The sequence below is a fragment of the Hippocampus bargibanti genome, linkage group LG01 (genome assembly GCF_051943395.1).
Source record: "Hippocampus bargibanti isolate YZ-2025 linkage group LG01, ASM5194339v1, whole genome shotgun sequence".
NCBI lineage: Eukaryota > Metazoa > Chordata > Actinopteri > Syngnathiformes > Syngnathidae > Hippocampus > Hippocampus bargibanti.
The window spans coordinates 4,779,021-4,796,050 of record NC_142734.1 but is presented as its reverse complement, the minus strand read 5'-3'; the positions used below and the strand labels follow the sequence as shown (position 1 = coordinate 4,796,050).

At 40.0% G+C, this 17,030-nt stretch overlaps 1 protein-coding gene and 1 long non-coding RNA gene across 2 annotated transcripts; one reads left to right on the top strand and one right to left on the bottom strand.

Annotated features, from left to right (window-relative positions):
* Nucleotides 1-127: 127 nt before the first annotated feature.
* On the bottom strand, nucleotides 128-16,207 carry LOC148902813 (heparan-sulfate 6-O-sulfotransferase 3-B-like). Its single transcript, XM_088991281.1, has 2 exons — nucleotides 14,859-16,207; nucleotides 128-2,689 (listed from the first exon to the last, which is right to left on the bottom strand). Exons 1-2 carry the CDS (start codon nucleotides 15,386-15,388, stop codon nucleotides 1,975-1,977), a joined length of 1,245 nt encoding a protein of 414 aa, XP_088847407.1. The 5' UTR covers nucleotides 15,389-16,207; the 3' UTR covers nucleotides 128-1,974.
* LOC148902814 (uncharacterized) lies at nucleotides 9,710-15,165 on the top strand. The gene is made up of 4 exons (XR_016114350.1): nucleotides 9,710-9,818; nucleotides 9,931-10,291; nucleotides 14,908-15,011; nucleotides 15,074-15,165. It is a non-coding gene; the product is annotated as an uncharacterized LOC148902814 (long non-coding RNA).
* Nucleotides 16,208-17,030: the final 823 nt, after the last annotated feature.

The window sequence follows — 17,030 nt, the reverse complement described above, 5'->3', positions numbered from 1 at the left end:
AATTGATACAGTAAAGTCTCGTTATATCGATATCGGTTATATCGATATAACGTAGTTATTTATGAATGCAAAACTACATATATTTTGTACTATATATATGCATATATTACAATTTAGTTTTGAATATATTGTACTATATGAAAAGTGGCGATCATTTGTATATTTTGCAATATATTACAATATATTATGAACAATATATAATATACTGTACAAGATATCTATTGACAATATATAACAAATTAATTTAAAATATAAAATACAGTAAAGTCTCATTATAACGATATCGGTTATATCGATAGTACTGCTTATTACGATACTATTTCTATGAACGCAAGGAGAAAATTTACATGCCGCAGGATCGGATATATCGATAGTCCGGTTATATCGATATTTTTTCAGACTCCCGAGAATACCGATATAACGAGACTTTACTGTATTTTTAATGAAGTGCAATTCAAAGATTATCCACTAGAGGGCAGAGTGGTACTGTTTCAATCAACCTTGTGAATGTTCTCAATTTTCTCTATCTCTCGATAGAGCGATCGATCGATCGATCGATCGTTTGGCACATGCACCTGCATGTATCGTTCAATGTAATACCAATTCATTTGTATTCCCAATGTAGTGCTTTCAATGAAACCATTGCAATCATCTTGCAGCTACGGAGCAATTTACATGTTTGGCCGTGTGTTTTTATACATGGATAACAGAAACCACAGGTCAGGAAAAAAGATGCTCAAGTACTAATTGATAGCAGAGGATGCCCTATATTTTTATTCACAGAATTTTCGCAAAGCAACATCCTTCATTGCGTCTCATGTGTGGAGGTTCAATAAGGAGTCAAGAGAGATGACAGCCGAGATTGTGATTTCATATTCTGACCCAGCCACAATTAAAGCACAATAAGTTAACGGTGAACTTAGTACGAGAACATTACACAGAAAATCCTGAAAACCTATTTGTAGTTTTACAAATTTTCGAAAATTGCTTCACCGTCTTTTCCAGACATACACCTCTCGCCAAATGTCTACAACATTTGGCATTGCTCATTAACTCTTTCACTGCCATTCATGAATTTATTCTGGAATTGAAAATATGACATAGAGCGCCATTCCAAAATTGGTTCGGGTTGTGTTTTTTTTCTTGCTCGGGTGCCGATAAAGCGCTGGCCATGGCCTCTGGCAATGTTTGTTCCTTTCCACAAGGGGGCAGCATTTCCTTTTTTGTCCATTTTAGCGCTTTGTTCCAGCTTCAGCTGTTGTTAAAGCGCTATATAAACCAACATGTATGTCTTGCATTGTATTTTGAACAGCCACCCTCATTTCAAGCTCATATAACTCCAGAGCCATGTAATTTAGGAATTAACTCTTTTTTTCTGATGAAAGTAGAGAGTCTAAGATGAGAAGGTTTCTTGTACTTCTTTGAAGGTGTTGGACGTTCCGCTTCTTATCCAAGAGGCTCATTTGATGACAATGAGGTTAAAATATTAGTGAAAGAAAGTAGATGGTTTGAAAGGGGAGTAAAAGAAGCTATTTTCATAAAACAGCAAAACCCTTTACTAAATCGCCATGGTGGGGTGAGGTTCATTTTGGACCCTTCCTACAACTGACATCTTAGGCAACATATGCTTAGTTATGCTGATGAGGTGATACCAGAGCAAATGGGGCAATCAGGCCCGTCGTAGACCCCATACTCAGGTAGGACAATAGAAGTAATCAGTGTAGCCACAGGGAGTAGTCCTCTGCTTCGCCCCCAAACTGGCAGTGAATGAGTTAAAGTTAAATGTCTTTTACATTAGAAGAGCTAAAAACAACCATGAGAAACAACGCATACAAAATATTACAAACACATCCATCATAAATATTAAGACACCTTTTGGCCAGCCAACAAATGCCGAGAGGACGGAATTTGGCCGATTGACATCAAAGTGGGGAGAGGAGAACAAGAGTCATCTTGGTCTCTACGGTTTCCTCCTCACCATTGCACCACCTGGTTGTTATAGTCGTCCGCGGTGGCGAGCCCCTCTTCCTCGGTGCCTCCTAATCTCAACAACTGCGCCAGATAGGTCCTGTGGAGACGCTGCTTCTCCTGTCGCCGCCGGAGACGCTCCTCTTGATGCTGCTTTTGCCGCTTGTACTGGTAGCGCTGTAGAAAAAGCTCCTTGGCGTACTCATAGAGTTCCACGTCGAGGGCGTTCAGCCCCTCGATGCGCCATTGCACTTTCTTGTTGATTCCCACGCTGCTAGCGCGCGTGCTATTGATTTGCGTGAAGGGGCGAATGAAACGCAGGTTGAAAGTGTGCTCGAATAAGTGTTGCGTCTTTCGCTGGTACTCGGTCAGACCGTAGAAGGCCATGTTACGCAGGTTGGCCTTGGCGCTGGCGAGGAGTACCCGGCCTCGTTCCAATTCGCTCATGGATGACATGTTGTAGCAGCCGACCAGGCTGAGGTCGGCCAACATGCGCACCTGGCGGTTGTTGGCGAGGTTGGAGGGACAATTCATGAAGTCCGCCAGGGTCACGCCGGTCCAGTCCTCGCCGCTGTAGCAGGCCGGAAGTTCATCCTGAGTGGGTGGGCGGCCGTCGCACATGTGCAGGGCGGTTTTCCAGGTGGCGCCCCGCTGGACATGTTTCCATTCACTGAGGAAGCGTGATACTGGGTCTCGGAGCATGGTGATATAGTAGAAATTCCTGCAGGGAAAACAGAAAGGCAAAAAAGATGAGCTTCCAGGCAACAGGTTGTCACGATTGTTTGTGCTCCATCATTTTTTATATGATTTTAGTTCCTGTGATAAGCCCCGGTATTGGTTTGAAAAAGACTTAGTTGACTTTCGATGTGCATATGGACAAAATCCGACGTCAAAGGACATTAGTACCGCCCTTGCTACTCTTGAGGACTTGCAAACTGCAAGAATCGAAATAGGGGAACGGAAAATCTTACTGGACCCTCCGCACCCTGCCCACCACCTTTTCCACCTACTCCCCTCACCTGATCCGTGCGCACTAAATCCGGCAGACATTTAAATAGCTTCTTCCCACAAGCCATTAACTATCTAAACAGTAACCCAAATCTAACGGTATACTTCCTCTTTGCAATTTTTTTCATGATGATACTAGTGCAGCGTGTTCTACCGGAGACAAATTCCTTGGGTGGATGGACCACTCCTGTACGACTGAGAGCGTACACAGACACAACACAGTCCTTCAATTTTCATTCGTAAATTGAAAATATGACTGACTGATCTGTACATTTGATGCAAAAAGCTATCAACCCAGCTAAATAGAACACAATTGATGAGGAACTAGATAAAATTATCACAGAGAAAGCACCTGCAAGGGATCATTCCTCAAGATGGTGAAAGAAGGTTATGTTCCTCATCAAGTGTTTAATGCTGAGGAAAACGGCCACTCCATTCCATCAAGCCATCAACGACCCTCACAAAGGTAAATAAAACAACTTTATTATACAGTACAGTATAATAAATAGTATAGTAATAAATAATATAGTTATAATATTACACATTTATTATACATAAAATAAGGTATATTTTGTGTGGTTTTAAGGCTTAGAAAATTAGAAAGTAGGAAATGATGTTATGGGGACCTGGTAACGGATTAATCTCATTTTAATGGTTTCCTATGGGAAATTACTTTTTGGGATACACATTATTCGCCTTACACACTCTGTCTGGGAACCAATTAAGTTTGTAAGCCAAGGTATCACTGTATATGCCTTCCACGGTCATATTTCATCACCAACATATACATACTGATCAAATTGACTTTGTTATACAGTATTTTCAATTGTCTACTGTGTTCTTGTCTAGTTACTAGTCCGGGGTAATGCCGAAAGGCAATAGAAGTTGCTGTAAACATGATATTCACGGAGATGGGAAACCGTATTTCAAATGTCCGCAGTTAAGGAGTGAAACATGTGAGTGCATGAAGGCGTCAAAGATGAACGAACGCCATGTCAAAAAATTGTGTTTCTATTAAGGTGGATAGGCATCGCAGGTTGTTTGTCATTTCCTTCAGCTGATCACACAATCTACCTCCTCCAGAGTTCATCTCTGAAAAAGATGAACTCTACAAGGCTAGATCGTTTTTCAACTCGGCCTCCATTATTCCCTTGAGTTGAGTGATTACCAAAGCGCTGCGCAGGTGAAGCAAGAAGTCAGCTCTCAATGTTTTTCCAAACAGCATACTTAAAAAGGAAATAGAAATCGTACACAAAGATGAAATGACCTTCTGGTTATCAGCGGGAGAAACCAAATGCACGTTTTTTTTTTCTTTTTTTCATAACATCCTGTAGACTAACTCTTGTGAGTGTTCAGAAAAGCAAAGTACTTCAGATTCTGAGACTTTGTGAGGAAAAAAATGGCTCTTTGAAAGCTTAAGGAGTCCCTTTACAGCACATGATGCGCTTCCTTTCACAGGTACAAATCCTCATTGACATCCCAAAATAAAAAATAAATAAAGCAGCACGCAAAATATAGAATGTACACTTTTTTTTCATCTAAAGATTAAAAAATATTCAAAAAGATGATTCATGCTGTTGATTGACAGTCAGTTCAAGCTTACTCCCTGTTTTTTGTAGTATGTAATGTGTAGTTTTGTTCCCTGGGGCTTTCTACTATCTTTGTGACTGCTTTATTTCCTGTATATGATAGTTGTCCATGTTAAGCAGTTCATTACAGCTACAGCTGTTGTTAAAGCGCTATACGGTATACCAGTGGTGTCAAACATATGGCCCGCGGGCCGGAACCAGCCCCCAAGGAGGTTTGATCAGGCCCACAGGATAATTTAAAGGACAACCGACGTCTCCGGACAAGTTGTGTCCATAATTTGTAAAACGGCTTCAAATGACTTGTACTGAGCGTATTTTAAAAAGATTCCACCGCATATAGCTATATTTTACGTTTTAAGACTCGCGCTGAATAATCAGCAAGTCTTGTTTTTGAGTTGGTGTCGAGTCCGTATGTGACGTCACTAAAGGAACTCCCCACACCGAAAAAAAGACACATTATAGCAGTCCTTCCGTCACGTCAATGCATTTTGCTGTATTGTGTGGTCTGAAAACCTTGTGTTGCACCCAGAAGCCGCCAGAAGAGGGTGTCCAAGCTCCATATAAGGAATTTATCAGCCTGTGGAAACGGAGGTGGCCACAGGAGGTCGCCATTTTGTGCCTCTTTTCTGGTGATCCATTTCTCCTTAATGTTGCCTCAAAATGGCACGGAATAAATTCTTTAATCGATTGCAAACATGTATGCTTTCCTCTTCAGAACTATTTGAATCATATTCGTAACTGGAGGTGTAACAAGAAAGCATATTCTCCGAATCTGAAGCCATTGTTTTGATTTTTCAGCAATGCAAGACATCTTGGCGTGAACTGGGGGCGGGACTTACTGAAAATGCCCAATTCGCAGCTCCATTTTTTGCAGATTTTGGACACTTTAAGTCAGTTTTATTGGTGTTTTGCATTTGAATAAAAATATCATACTGCGTGTTTTGGGTATTTTAGACTCTATAAAACGTTTTTCCGGTGTCAGTTAAGAAACAAAAAAGTGACGTCGGTTGTCCTTTAAGGAACAACCAGACAAAAAGACACTCTTTCAGTGAATAGCCCTCTTTCCACTTGGGAATCCAACGCGGGGATGCAGAATGAAGGGAATGACACTTTTCGTTCTTGTCATGTACAAGGTGCTATTTTGGACTAGATGGAATCGCGAAAAAGGCGACATTTCCAGGAGTGGAGAGGTGCTGTCTGGGCATGTACATGTATAAGATGAGTGTGATGCTTTTTGAAACTAGGTGCCTACATGAGGGACTGCAGTCACGACAAAGACAACTGCACCAATTGGAGAAAAAAAACAAGGTGTGTGTTTGATTTTCACACACATTAAAGGGTATATTCTCCCTTGTGCTTGAATCAGAAATGGTGCGATGCCTGTAAACCTCTCCTTTGTCATGAGCACCTTGAAGCAGTAATTCATGCCTTTGTCACATCTCGGTTCGGTTACTGTCATGCGTTTTACTGTGGTGTCAGTCAATCAATACTCCATGAAGCGTCTCCAGCTGGTCCAGAAGGCTGCTACTCACCTCTTAACTGGTACTCGTAAGAGGGAGCATATAAGTCCTACATATAAGTCCTACTCTTTATCATTTAACTTTAAGTTCTTTTCGAGATCTTATTATTTGTTTTTAAATCTTTAAATGGCCTCTCCGAGCACATCCACCCCTACACACCTTCACGACGCCTCAGGTCTGCTGACCAGATATTATTAGATGTGCCAAAAACTAAACAGAGGGTCAGAGAAGATCAAGCCTTTTCCGTTGCTGGTCCTACTCTCTTGAATGTCCTGCCACTGAATATTCGGCAAGCCGCCTTGCTGCCCATCTTTAAAACCCATCTCAAAATTCACTAGTAGTCTTTTGCATTCGACTCAGCATGATTCGGACCTGATCTTGGTTTCACTCCCTGGTGCTTTTTACAATCTATGTGACTGCTTTATTTCCTGTATATGATAGCTGTCCATGTTAAGTAAGCGCTTTGTTCCAGTTTCCATTGTTGTTGCTTACCCACGAAAATTGTAATCCAATGCAATACAATGCAATACAATACAATACAATACAATACAATACAATACAATACATACTGATTTATACCCATGAAAATTTCAATTGTGGCTTTGATTACAGAGCTATTTATTTCAAATTACAACCACACATTATTCAGTTTATGGAAGACCATTCACCAGAGTTTCAGCTATATCTGTCATTTTTTAGTCAATTTATGGCTTTCCCAAGATGTGTTCCAAATGTCCACCATTTCGTTGCGAGTAAACGCACTTGTCTGACAACGTTGTCAATCACAATTTGACTAAAAATATCAGCCTGTGTGTTTTGGGTTATTTTAGATGCTATAAAACGTTTTTCTGGTGTCAGTTAAGAAACAAGAAAATGGTGTCGGTTGTCCTTTAAGAGTCTTTTGACTATCATGTTCTGGAGTCTGTAGGACGAGCGTCTCTCGAAGTAAAAACATCATGTTGCACATTTTGAGTCATTACACAGCCAGTGACAAGGAGCGACTTGGCTGATAGGCCAAGGCTACGGGCACACCTGCCCCATACGCTTCACGCCTGCCCAACGGCCATTATACAGTATATGTGTCCCTGCTACATTACAATGACGCCTGACCGGCTACGTTATGTCACCTAAATTGGTTAAAAAAAATGTATCCGTCCCACCAGACTTTTTTCTTCACCTGTGAGGAGCATTTCCACACATTGATGACACTTGGACTGTGTGTTGCTTAGCAACCCGGTCAACTCTCAATTTGCACCGTCTAGTCAGTATTCAGCAATGAACACAGTATTCTGATTAAACTGTTTTGATTGAAAAACACAGTCAAAGCAACCTGTATATGGGCCAAACACATCACTGGTAAGTTTATATCAAAATCATATTGTGATGTAATTTCAAAATGAATTTCAATGGAATACATATGTCGCCATACAGATGTTCAGGCTGCCCTTCAACTTCACACAATCACTTTTCGTTTGGTTATTGCGGACATTTCTTTTGGTAAGAAATTCACTTCTGAGCATAGGGTTGACTATGCTACTTTAGTCTCATCTAAAAATGACTGAGAAAGCCCTATTTTCAGTTTATATTCATTACATTATTGAGGCTGATCAGAAGATAAAAGGAAATGTGACATAAAGTTTTTTTTGTTTCTGTGTCCCTTGCAATTGGCAATTGGTTCAGGGTGTCCCCCACAAAGAGGGTTCAGAAAAGTGTTTATGATTGAATACCTATGTCTTTTGTGTTGTCATATTATTTGTCATTTTGTTTTTTTCATTGTTGTTTGGACTTCAAGATGGCACCGCGATAGTGGCTGTCTTTACAGCAGCTTCTATATTTAGTTTTTCTATTAATTCTTTTTCCTTTTCTCTTCCTTTCATAACTTCGCTGCTGTGAAATAGGAATTTCTCCAATATGAGACGAATAAAGGTTATCTCATCTCATCTCTTCATTTCTTAATCTTGCATCCCTATGAGGTCTCTGGCTCGATGTCCTTCATGTTTATACTACAGCAATAGGAAGAAGACTATAGGGAGGCTAAAGACAGTAAAGGTCAGCCTAGCCTACGCGAATAAAGGAATTTCTGAAGGGCTACTGGAATGAGGTGCATTTTGTGCTGCAGCTGCTTTAAACCGCCACTCATACCAGTTTATTACAATTATTATTTGTATGTTACTTCCAAAGGTATGATGTGTGATAGAAGATCTTATATACACAGTGATACCTCAGCTTACGAACTTAATTGGTTCCCAGAAAGTGTGTGTAAGGCAAAAAGTGTGTCTTCCAAACATTATTTCCCATAAGAAACCATTAAAATGTAAATAATTTGTTCCCAGGTCCCCATAAAACATAATTTTCTACCAAATAAGCCTTTAAACTACACAAAATATACCTGATTTTATGTATACTATATAATACAGTCGTTTTATTTAACTTTGTGATGGTCGTTGATGTTAGAACTAGTTATATACACATCCTAAAAACATACAATATTATTTCATTTCTACTTATTCCAATCAGTTAGTCTATATATGTATGTAGTTTAGTTATTTGTACAGTGAGACCTCAGCTTACGAACTTAATTGGTTCCCAGAAAGTGTGTGTAAGGCAAAAAGTGTGTCTTCCAAACATTATTTCCCATAAGAAACCATTAAAATGTGAATAATTTGTTCCCAGGTCCACATAAAACATAATTTTCTACTAAATAAGCCTTTAAACTACACAAAATATACCTGATTTTATGTATACTATATAATACAGTCGTTTTATTTAACTTTGTGATGGTCGTTGATGTTAGAACTAGTTATATACACATCCTAAAAACATACAATATTATTTCATTTCTACTTATTCCAATCAGTTAGTCTATATATGTATGTAGTTTAGTTATTTGTACAGTGAGACCTCAACTTGCGAACTTAATTGGTTCCCAGACAGAGTGTGTAAGGCGAAAAGTGTGTATCTCAAAAAATAATTTCTCATAGGAAACCATTAAAATGGGAATAATCCGTGCCCGGGTTTCCATAAAATATACTTTTCAACTAAATAAGCCTTAAAACTACACACAACATACCTTATTCTATGTATAATAAATGTGCTGTTGTATTGTAATGAAAGAAATACACTGCATTGTATCATAAAGTCACTTTATTTACATTTGTGATGGTCATTTATGGCTTGATGGAATGGTGTTGGAGGTCGAAGGTCAAAGGGAATTGCTGTTTGGAAAGAGAGGCGTATTACATGAGGACTGTAATTAAAGAAATAAACTGTGCTGTAAAATAAAATGTTATTTACCTTTTTGATGGTCGTTGATGGCTTATGGAAGGAGAGTCACCTTCCATAAGGACTGTTGGTAACTTAACCTCTGGTGCTGCTCGGCTGTGTGTTTCCGCCGAAGATCACTCCGCCAGCCGTGGTGGGTGTGTATTATGAAAACAGTGCTTATTATAAGGTTTAATTTTCATAAATTAGACGTTTGTAAGACGAAAAGTTTGTAAGATAAGGTGTTTGTAAATTGAGGTCTCACTGTATATATAGATATATCTATATATATATACTGAACTTCAATCTAATGGACTGGATTTGTGTATTAATCTCACCCTTCTTCCTCCCTTGTAAAATAAAATCAGACTTTGAGTGCCCCTAATCCTTCTAAGGAGTGTGGAGATTACCAAGATCCTTTGAATATCGTACATTTCTCAAAACAACTCAAGACATGGCTCGGTGTCACAAGGTTAGTGGTGTATATTTAATGTGCGATTTAACGCTTAAAAAAAACATTCACGCATGCTCGATTCTACTCAACATTTACGGCCAAAGTTTTTGTGTTCATCAAATATTCATAGAGTTGCTTGTCCTGTAGCCACAAGGGGACACAAGCCAGCATCATATCGTGCCGGTCCCAAGCCCGGATATATACAGAGGGTTGTGTCACGAAGGGCATCCGACGTAAAAGCTTGGCGAAAACAAACATGCGTATCCAACCTCTGAAGATATAGGACACTGATTCGCTGTGGCGGCGACCCCTGAAGGGAAAAGCCCAAAGGAAAAGAAGGGCAACTGTGTGAAGCGAAAAAGACCATCGCAAATCCAGTTGGAATACATCCAGGCTTCACTGGACAAACGAGTTATTGTGAAGAGACGTGCACTTGAACAATGCAGCTGTAGGACGTCTCAGAAGTGACTAAAATAAACCTATGGTGTCAGGTAATGTACACCTATCTACCCACTAAAAGTGACTCATCACAACATTTGCTGTCAACTCTTTCCGATGCCGTAAGAATACAGTGAGACCTCAACTTACAAACACCTTAACTTACAAACTTTTCATCTTACAAACGTCAAATTTCTGAAAATTAAACCTTATAATAAGCACTATTTTCATAATACACACCCACCACGGCTGGCGGAGTGATCTTCGGCGGAAACACACAGCCGAGCAGCACCAGAGGTTAAATTACCAACAGTCCTTATGGAATGTGCCTCTCTTTCCAAACAGCAATTCCCTTTGACCTTCGACCTCCAACGCCATTCCATCAAGCCATCAATGACCATCACAAATGTAAATAAAGTGACTTTATGATACAATGCAGTGTATTTCTTTCATTACAATACAATAGCACATTTATTATACATAAAATACGGTATGTTTAGTGTAGTTTTAAGGCTTATTTAGTTGAAAAGTATATTTTATGGAAACCCGGGAATGGATTATTCCCATTTTAATGGTTTCCTATGGGATTTTTTTTTAATTTAGATACATGCTTTTCGCCTAACACACTCTGTCTGGGAACCAATTAAGTTCGTAAGTTGAGGTCTCACTGTATATGTTTCAAAAGATAAAACACAGAAAAGATGTTATCTTGAGCATGTTGATGGCAAATAGCAGTATGTTTCCACTCACTAAAAGAATCCCTTTTATTGGAACAACATTCAAAACATGAATTCATTGTAAAATTTGGAACAATCATGATAACCTGTAACCTGATAACATGCGAAGCTGTCTACCGTGCTGCTCTCTGCTTCACAAATCTTAAGCTGTGTAAATGCGGAAAGCACTTAAGATCCTTGAGCTCAACCCCATCAAAATCCTTTCGGATAAACTACAACAGAGATTGTGAGATTGAGATAAATCAAATGATTATATATTAACCCATTCACTGCCAGATGATGTGGAAAAATATGTACACTCCAGTGCTAGGATTTTTGTCATTGTCACTCAAATTCCAGTACCCACAGAATATTGAGTTTTAGTACTATATAAACATTCGAAGCAGCATAAGAAACCTTAGACTCTCTTTTTTTGTCTGAAAAAAGAGTTAATTCCTAAGTTATATGGCTCTGGAGTTATATGAGCTTGAAGTGAGGGTAGCTGTCCATTCACTGCCATTCACAAATTTATTCCGGAATTGAAAAGCTTGACGTGGAGCGCCATTCTCAAATTTGTTCGTGTTTTGTTTTTTCATGCTTGGGTGTTCGATAAAGCGTTGGTCAGACCTTTGGCAATGTTTTTTCCCTTCCACAAGGGTGCAGCATTTCCCCTTTTTCCATGTTAGCGCTTTGTTCCAGCTTCAGCTGTTGTTAAAGCGCTATATGAACCACTATTGCATTGTATTTTGGACAGCTGACCTAATTTCAAGCTCAGATAACTCCAGACCCATATCATTTAGGAATTCACTCTTTTTTTCTGATGAAATAATAATAATAATAATAATAATAATAATAATAATAATAATAATAATAATAATAATAATAATTTATAAGTGCCTTTCAAAACTCTCAAGATCACTTCACAGTCACAGGATAATTTTTCTTTGGGTGAGTAGCGGCAGCCACACGCGCCAGCGTTCACTCACCTGGAAAGAAGAGAGTCTAAGGTTACTAATGCTGTATTGAATGTTTATGTAGTCCTAAAACTCTATATTCCGTAGGTCCTGGAATTCGAGTAACAATGACAAAAACCCTGGCACTGGAGTGGACATATTTTTGCATGTCTGGCAGTGAATGAGTTAAAATTAGGGGTGTTTCATGAGACAACCGCCATATAAAAAGCTCACATCTCCAGCACAAACGAGTGCTGATTTTCTCGAGTCCATTATGTCAAATTGACAGTTATCCACTGACGGAATTGATTCTGATTTGATTCAAAGAGCTTCAAATTCAATCCGATGGCTGTTTGAAAGTTGGTTAATGGACTCTTGAAAGGAAATGTTCTTGAAAGCCTTGACCTCCTTTGTCGACCCTCTTTAACGCTCTGAGGAACATATGGAGATTTGCTTTCTGGAACCTTTAACACGCAGACAGGCGCACCTCAGAGCACCCGACCCCGCTTAAGTGATTTACTTGGTGAGGCTTAACACTCTGGCTTCTGTAATTACAGTAAATTGAAACTGACCTACGGATGCGCTTGGAGGCTTGGGGGTGATTGGCCAAATAATTTAAAATGTGGCAAATGTGTCAGCAGTGCATCTTAAACTGCTTGGTATCTATCCATTTTGATGTGCCAGTAGAGAGAACATTTGCAAGTAATGATCACATCTATTCAGGAATTGAAAATACAGTGAGACCTCAACTTACAAACACCTTATCTTACATACTTTTCGTCTTACGAACGTCAAATTTATGAAAATTCAACCTTATAATAAGCACTATTTTCATAATACACACCCACCACGGCTGGCGGAGTGATCTTCGGCGGAAGCACACGACCGAACAGCACCAGAGGTTAAGTTACCAACAGTCCTTATGGAAGGTGACTCTCCTCCATCAACGACCATCAAAAAAGTAAACTTTATTTTACAGCACAGTTTATTTCTTTAATTACAGTCCTCATGTAATGTGCCTCTCTATCCAAACAGCAATTCCCTTTGACCTTCGACCTCCAACGCCATTCCATCAAGCCATTAATGACCATCACAAATGTAAATAAAGTGACTTTATGATACAATGCAGTGTATTTCTTTCATTTCATTGTGTGTAGTTCTGAGGCTTATTTAGTTGAAAAGTATATTTTATGGAAACCCGGGAACAGATTATTCCCATTTTAATGGTTTCTTATGGGATTTTTTTTTGAGATACACACTTTTCGCCTTACACACTCTGTCTGGGAACCAATTAAGTTCGTAAGTTGAGGTCTCACTGTATGAGGTCGGGCTGTTCCGGTCTTGTTTTTTCTTGATGAGGCTCCTGAAAAAGCGCTGACCAGAACTCTGGCAATGTTTTTTACCTTCCACAAGGGGGCAGCATTTGATTTTTGTCCATGTTAACGTTTTGATCCAGCTTCAGCTGTTGTTAAAGGACAACCGACGTCTCCGGACAAGTTGTGTCCATAATTTGTAAAACGGCTTCAAATGACTTCTACTGGGCATATTTTAATTAGATTCATATAGCTATTTTATACGTTTTAAGACTCGTGCTGAACATTCAGAAAGTCTTGTTTTTGAGTTGGTGACGAGTCCTCACGTGACGTCAGAAAAGGACCGCCTCCTGACCGTAAAAAAAGACGCATTGTAGCGTCTTTCCACCACGTCAACCTATTTTGCTGTACTGTTTTTTTAAACCTTGTGTTACATCCAAAAGCCGCCAGCAGAGGGAGTCCAAGCTCCATGGAAGGAATTTATCAGCCTGTGGAAACGGGCTGATTCATTCCTCACAGCTCGGTGGCAATTTTCTTGCCTCTTTTTGGGTGAGACATTCCCCCCCGCCCGTTTGCCTCAAAATGACACGGAATAAATTATTTAATCGATTGCAAACATGTATGCTTTCCTCTTCAGAACTATTTGAATCATATTCATAACTGGATGTGGAACAAGAAAGCATATTATCCGAATCTGAAGACATTGTTTTTATTCTCCAGCAATGCAAGATGTCTTGGTGTGATGTCACGAACTGGGGGCGGGACTTTCTGAAAATGCCCAATTCGCATTTTGGACACTTTACATCATTTTTATTGGTGTTTTGCATTTGAATAAAAATATCATATTGCGTGTTTTGGGTATTTTAGATATAAAATGTTTTTCTGATGTCAGTTAAGAAACAAAAACGTGACGTCGGTTGTCCTTTAAAGCTTTAATTTGTTAAACAACAAGGAAGGACTGCTACAATGTGTCCTTATTTTCGGTCAGGGGCGTTCCTTCAGTGACGTAACGTACGGACTCGTCATCAACTCAAAAACAAGACTTCCGGAATATTTAGCATCTTAAAACGTAAAATATATGCGATGGAATCTTTGTAAAATACGCTCAGTAGAAGTCATTTGAAGCCATTTTACAAATTATGGACACAACTTGTCCGGAGACGTCGGTTGTCCTTTAAGTGTCTGTTAACAGTAAGCACAAGCAGTATTGTGTCGGTTTTACCTGATCTGTGGTCACTTGGTTCCTTTGAGAATTGAGTATTCTAACATTTTTAATGACATTTAACTGGATTGTCTGCAACAAAATTTCCCCTTCATAAAAAGTGGCCTTATTGTCCCAAACATTAGAATTCACTCAATTAAAACAATTCAAAGTGGCGCCACCTGAAGTTTGTCTTGGGCTCTGAGGCTGGGTTTACGAACTACGTATTTACTCAACGGGGTGAAATGGAGTCGTGGCTGCTGACAGCAGTTGTGAGACAATCAATATTACTTTATAAATAAAGCGCACCCGCGGGGTCATCTTAAATAAATAAAACCATAGATATAATTATAAATAGAAACAGGAGAAAAAACTCTATACACAGAATGCAATTGAAGAGATATAGCACTTTACCAGAGTTGAATTGTATGCCTCACCTTTTCCTCTTTTGGGAACTCTTTTTGTCACGCTTGTTCATCACCACAGGAACGCAGCTCGTGAGCTCGGTCCAGTCGGCGTGTAAACCGCAACTCCAGCCGGTTGAGAAGCGAGAAAAGAGCCACGACTCGCTTTTGCCGGGCCGATGGCAGGTACATTTTCTCTGACCGGGAGTGCATTCGCAAGGCTGCTCCAGTTGAATGTTCTTCACCAGGTGGCGACCGAACGTGGTTCCTCCGGTCTTTTGGATGTGCAGGAACACCATCACGTCATCTCCTCGGATGTCAAAGTCCACGTGTCTGTCCAGGTCCCGCTCCGTGAAGTTAAGTGTGAACGCGGTCTTCTCGGAGAAGTCCTCGTCCAGCTGCTGGTCCGGTCTAAAGGATGAATACTGCTCGAAAAGGACGCTATCTTCACGTCGGAAGTAGCAGGTTTTGCTCTCCGCTGGGCACACGTACTGGTAGCCTATCAAGAAACAGAGCACGGCCGCAATGGGGATGAAGATGAGTCTACTAAACTTGTCCTCCATGGTAGAACGTTCAGTCCGCGGGCACAAGCGAGACGCAATCCTCCTCCCGGGCCCCTCGCATGCTGCGGCTCCACTCCGTTCTTGGGCAGGGCGGTCCCGTTAGGTCAAGTCCCAACAGCAGGTAGGCAAAGCCGCCACTCGGGTGTCCAGAATCGGGACCGCTGCGTTCGTCAAAGTTGACGCCGTTACGCTGTGACTAAAACGCGTGCAATTAATGCACATCGCGTTCTCCGTAACAGAACGCATGTGATCACCTGCATGAGGGACGTTTCTGCAAGTGCGCTCGCCACCCGCTGTACAAGTATTGATGACCTGTCAGGCGGCTGACAGAAACTCCGCTATCAAGGAAAGCGGAAGTGGAACAACACAAGCTTCCGCTTTACCGATTCTTGCAAAATAAAATTCGCCGCTAATGACAATCGAGAGAAACATGTTAAATCTCACGATTTGGTCTGGCGACTCCCGATTTTGACCACAATACTCACAATATTCACTTTATAAAGAGAACATTTATAGAATACAGACAGTTCATTTGTAAGGTGAGACAAATGAAAATTAAAAAAAAAACAATACTTTTTTATACTAGTTGAATGTATAAATAAACAATGAAAGCATTTTTGTACTATTTACTTCTCATTTACGCTTTGGTAACGTGCAAATTATTTTAACATGCACCACAGAGTAGCGAGGACGAAAATCTCCCGATTTATGATTTCTGAAACTTAACATGTAGGCAATGGGCTTTCATGCACATCATTCCAGCTTGTCACTTGTAATAAAGCGTTTCGGAAAATGGGTGTGTGGATGTTATCTATTTTGTGAAGCATGCTGTAAATAAACTAGGATGTATTGTATTGCAGTGGCGGGCCGTGGATTTCATCGCTAGGCCTTCAGTAGTGCTATGTCTGAATCAATCCAGACTGAAAAAACTGCGGTTTGGTTTACAATAAGTCCACTCGAGGGTCAAAAACCAGGTCGTAACTGACCGACCTTTCATAAAGATGTCCATTTTTTTCATGAAAAGTCTGTCTTGAAAATGGTTTTAACAGCAAATCTCCAACTAAATCAATTTCTTCTCCTCCTTCAGCCATTGTGGGTTGACAAACCTGCTGTTAAATCAACACAATATACAGTATTTTCCTATGCATCTTGCTACATATACAGTGTACAAGCTCTGGCCAGTCACTAGTGTCTTGTAATCAGAACAGTTTTCGCAAACTATGATTGGCTCGTGACTAGCCAATCATAGTTTGATTAAACATTTTTTTTGTTTCACTGTTCCAAGGGAAGGCGTCATTCTTAAGTGACCCGTGACAAAAATGAGTTTGACAAACTTGTTATAGGGGGATTATTTTGGTGGGATAAGAATTGACATCATCAGTGATGCACTTATCTATTGCCAAAGCACCAGTAATGGATCATCGTAAAGCTTTTACTGATCAAAAGCTTTTGCTTTTTGCTGAAAATTCCCCTCCATTAAGTTATCTGTTGTGAATTGTATGAGTACCGAAAAGTGCAGAATAATACACAGGTCCTATGTATTACCAGGGGATTTAACCATGGTGCACAATGTATTCCTTTACATCCACTTTCAGCGCTCATTCCCCCTGACATTGACTTAATCTGGATTTTGAGTTCCACT

Excerpts from the sequence above, each read along its gene's own strand:
- LOC148902813 (XM_088991281.1), bottom strand. The coding sequence starts at position 15,388 with ATGGAGGACAAGTTTAGTAGACTCATCTTCATCCCCATTGCGGCCGTG. Across the intron at positions 2,690-14,858 it reads AGTTCCCAAAAGAGGAAAAG|GAATTTCTACTATATCACCA; the intron begins GTGAGGCATACA and ends TTTTCCCTGCAG.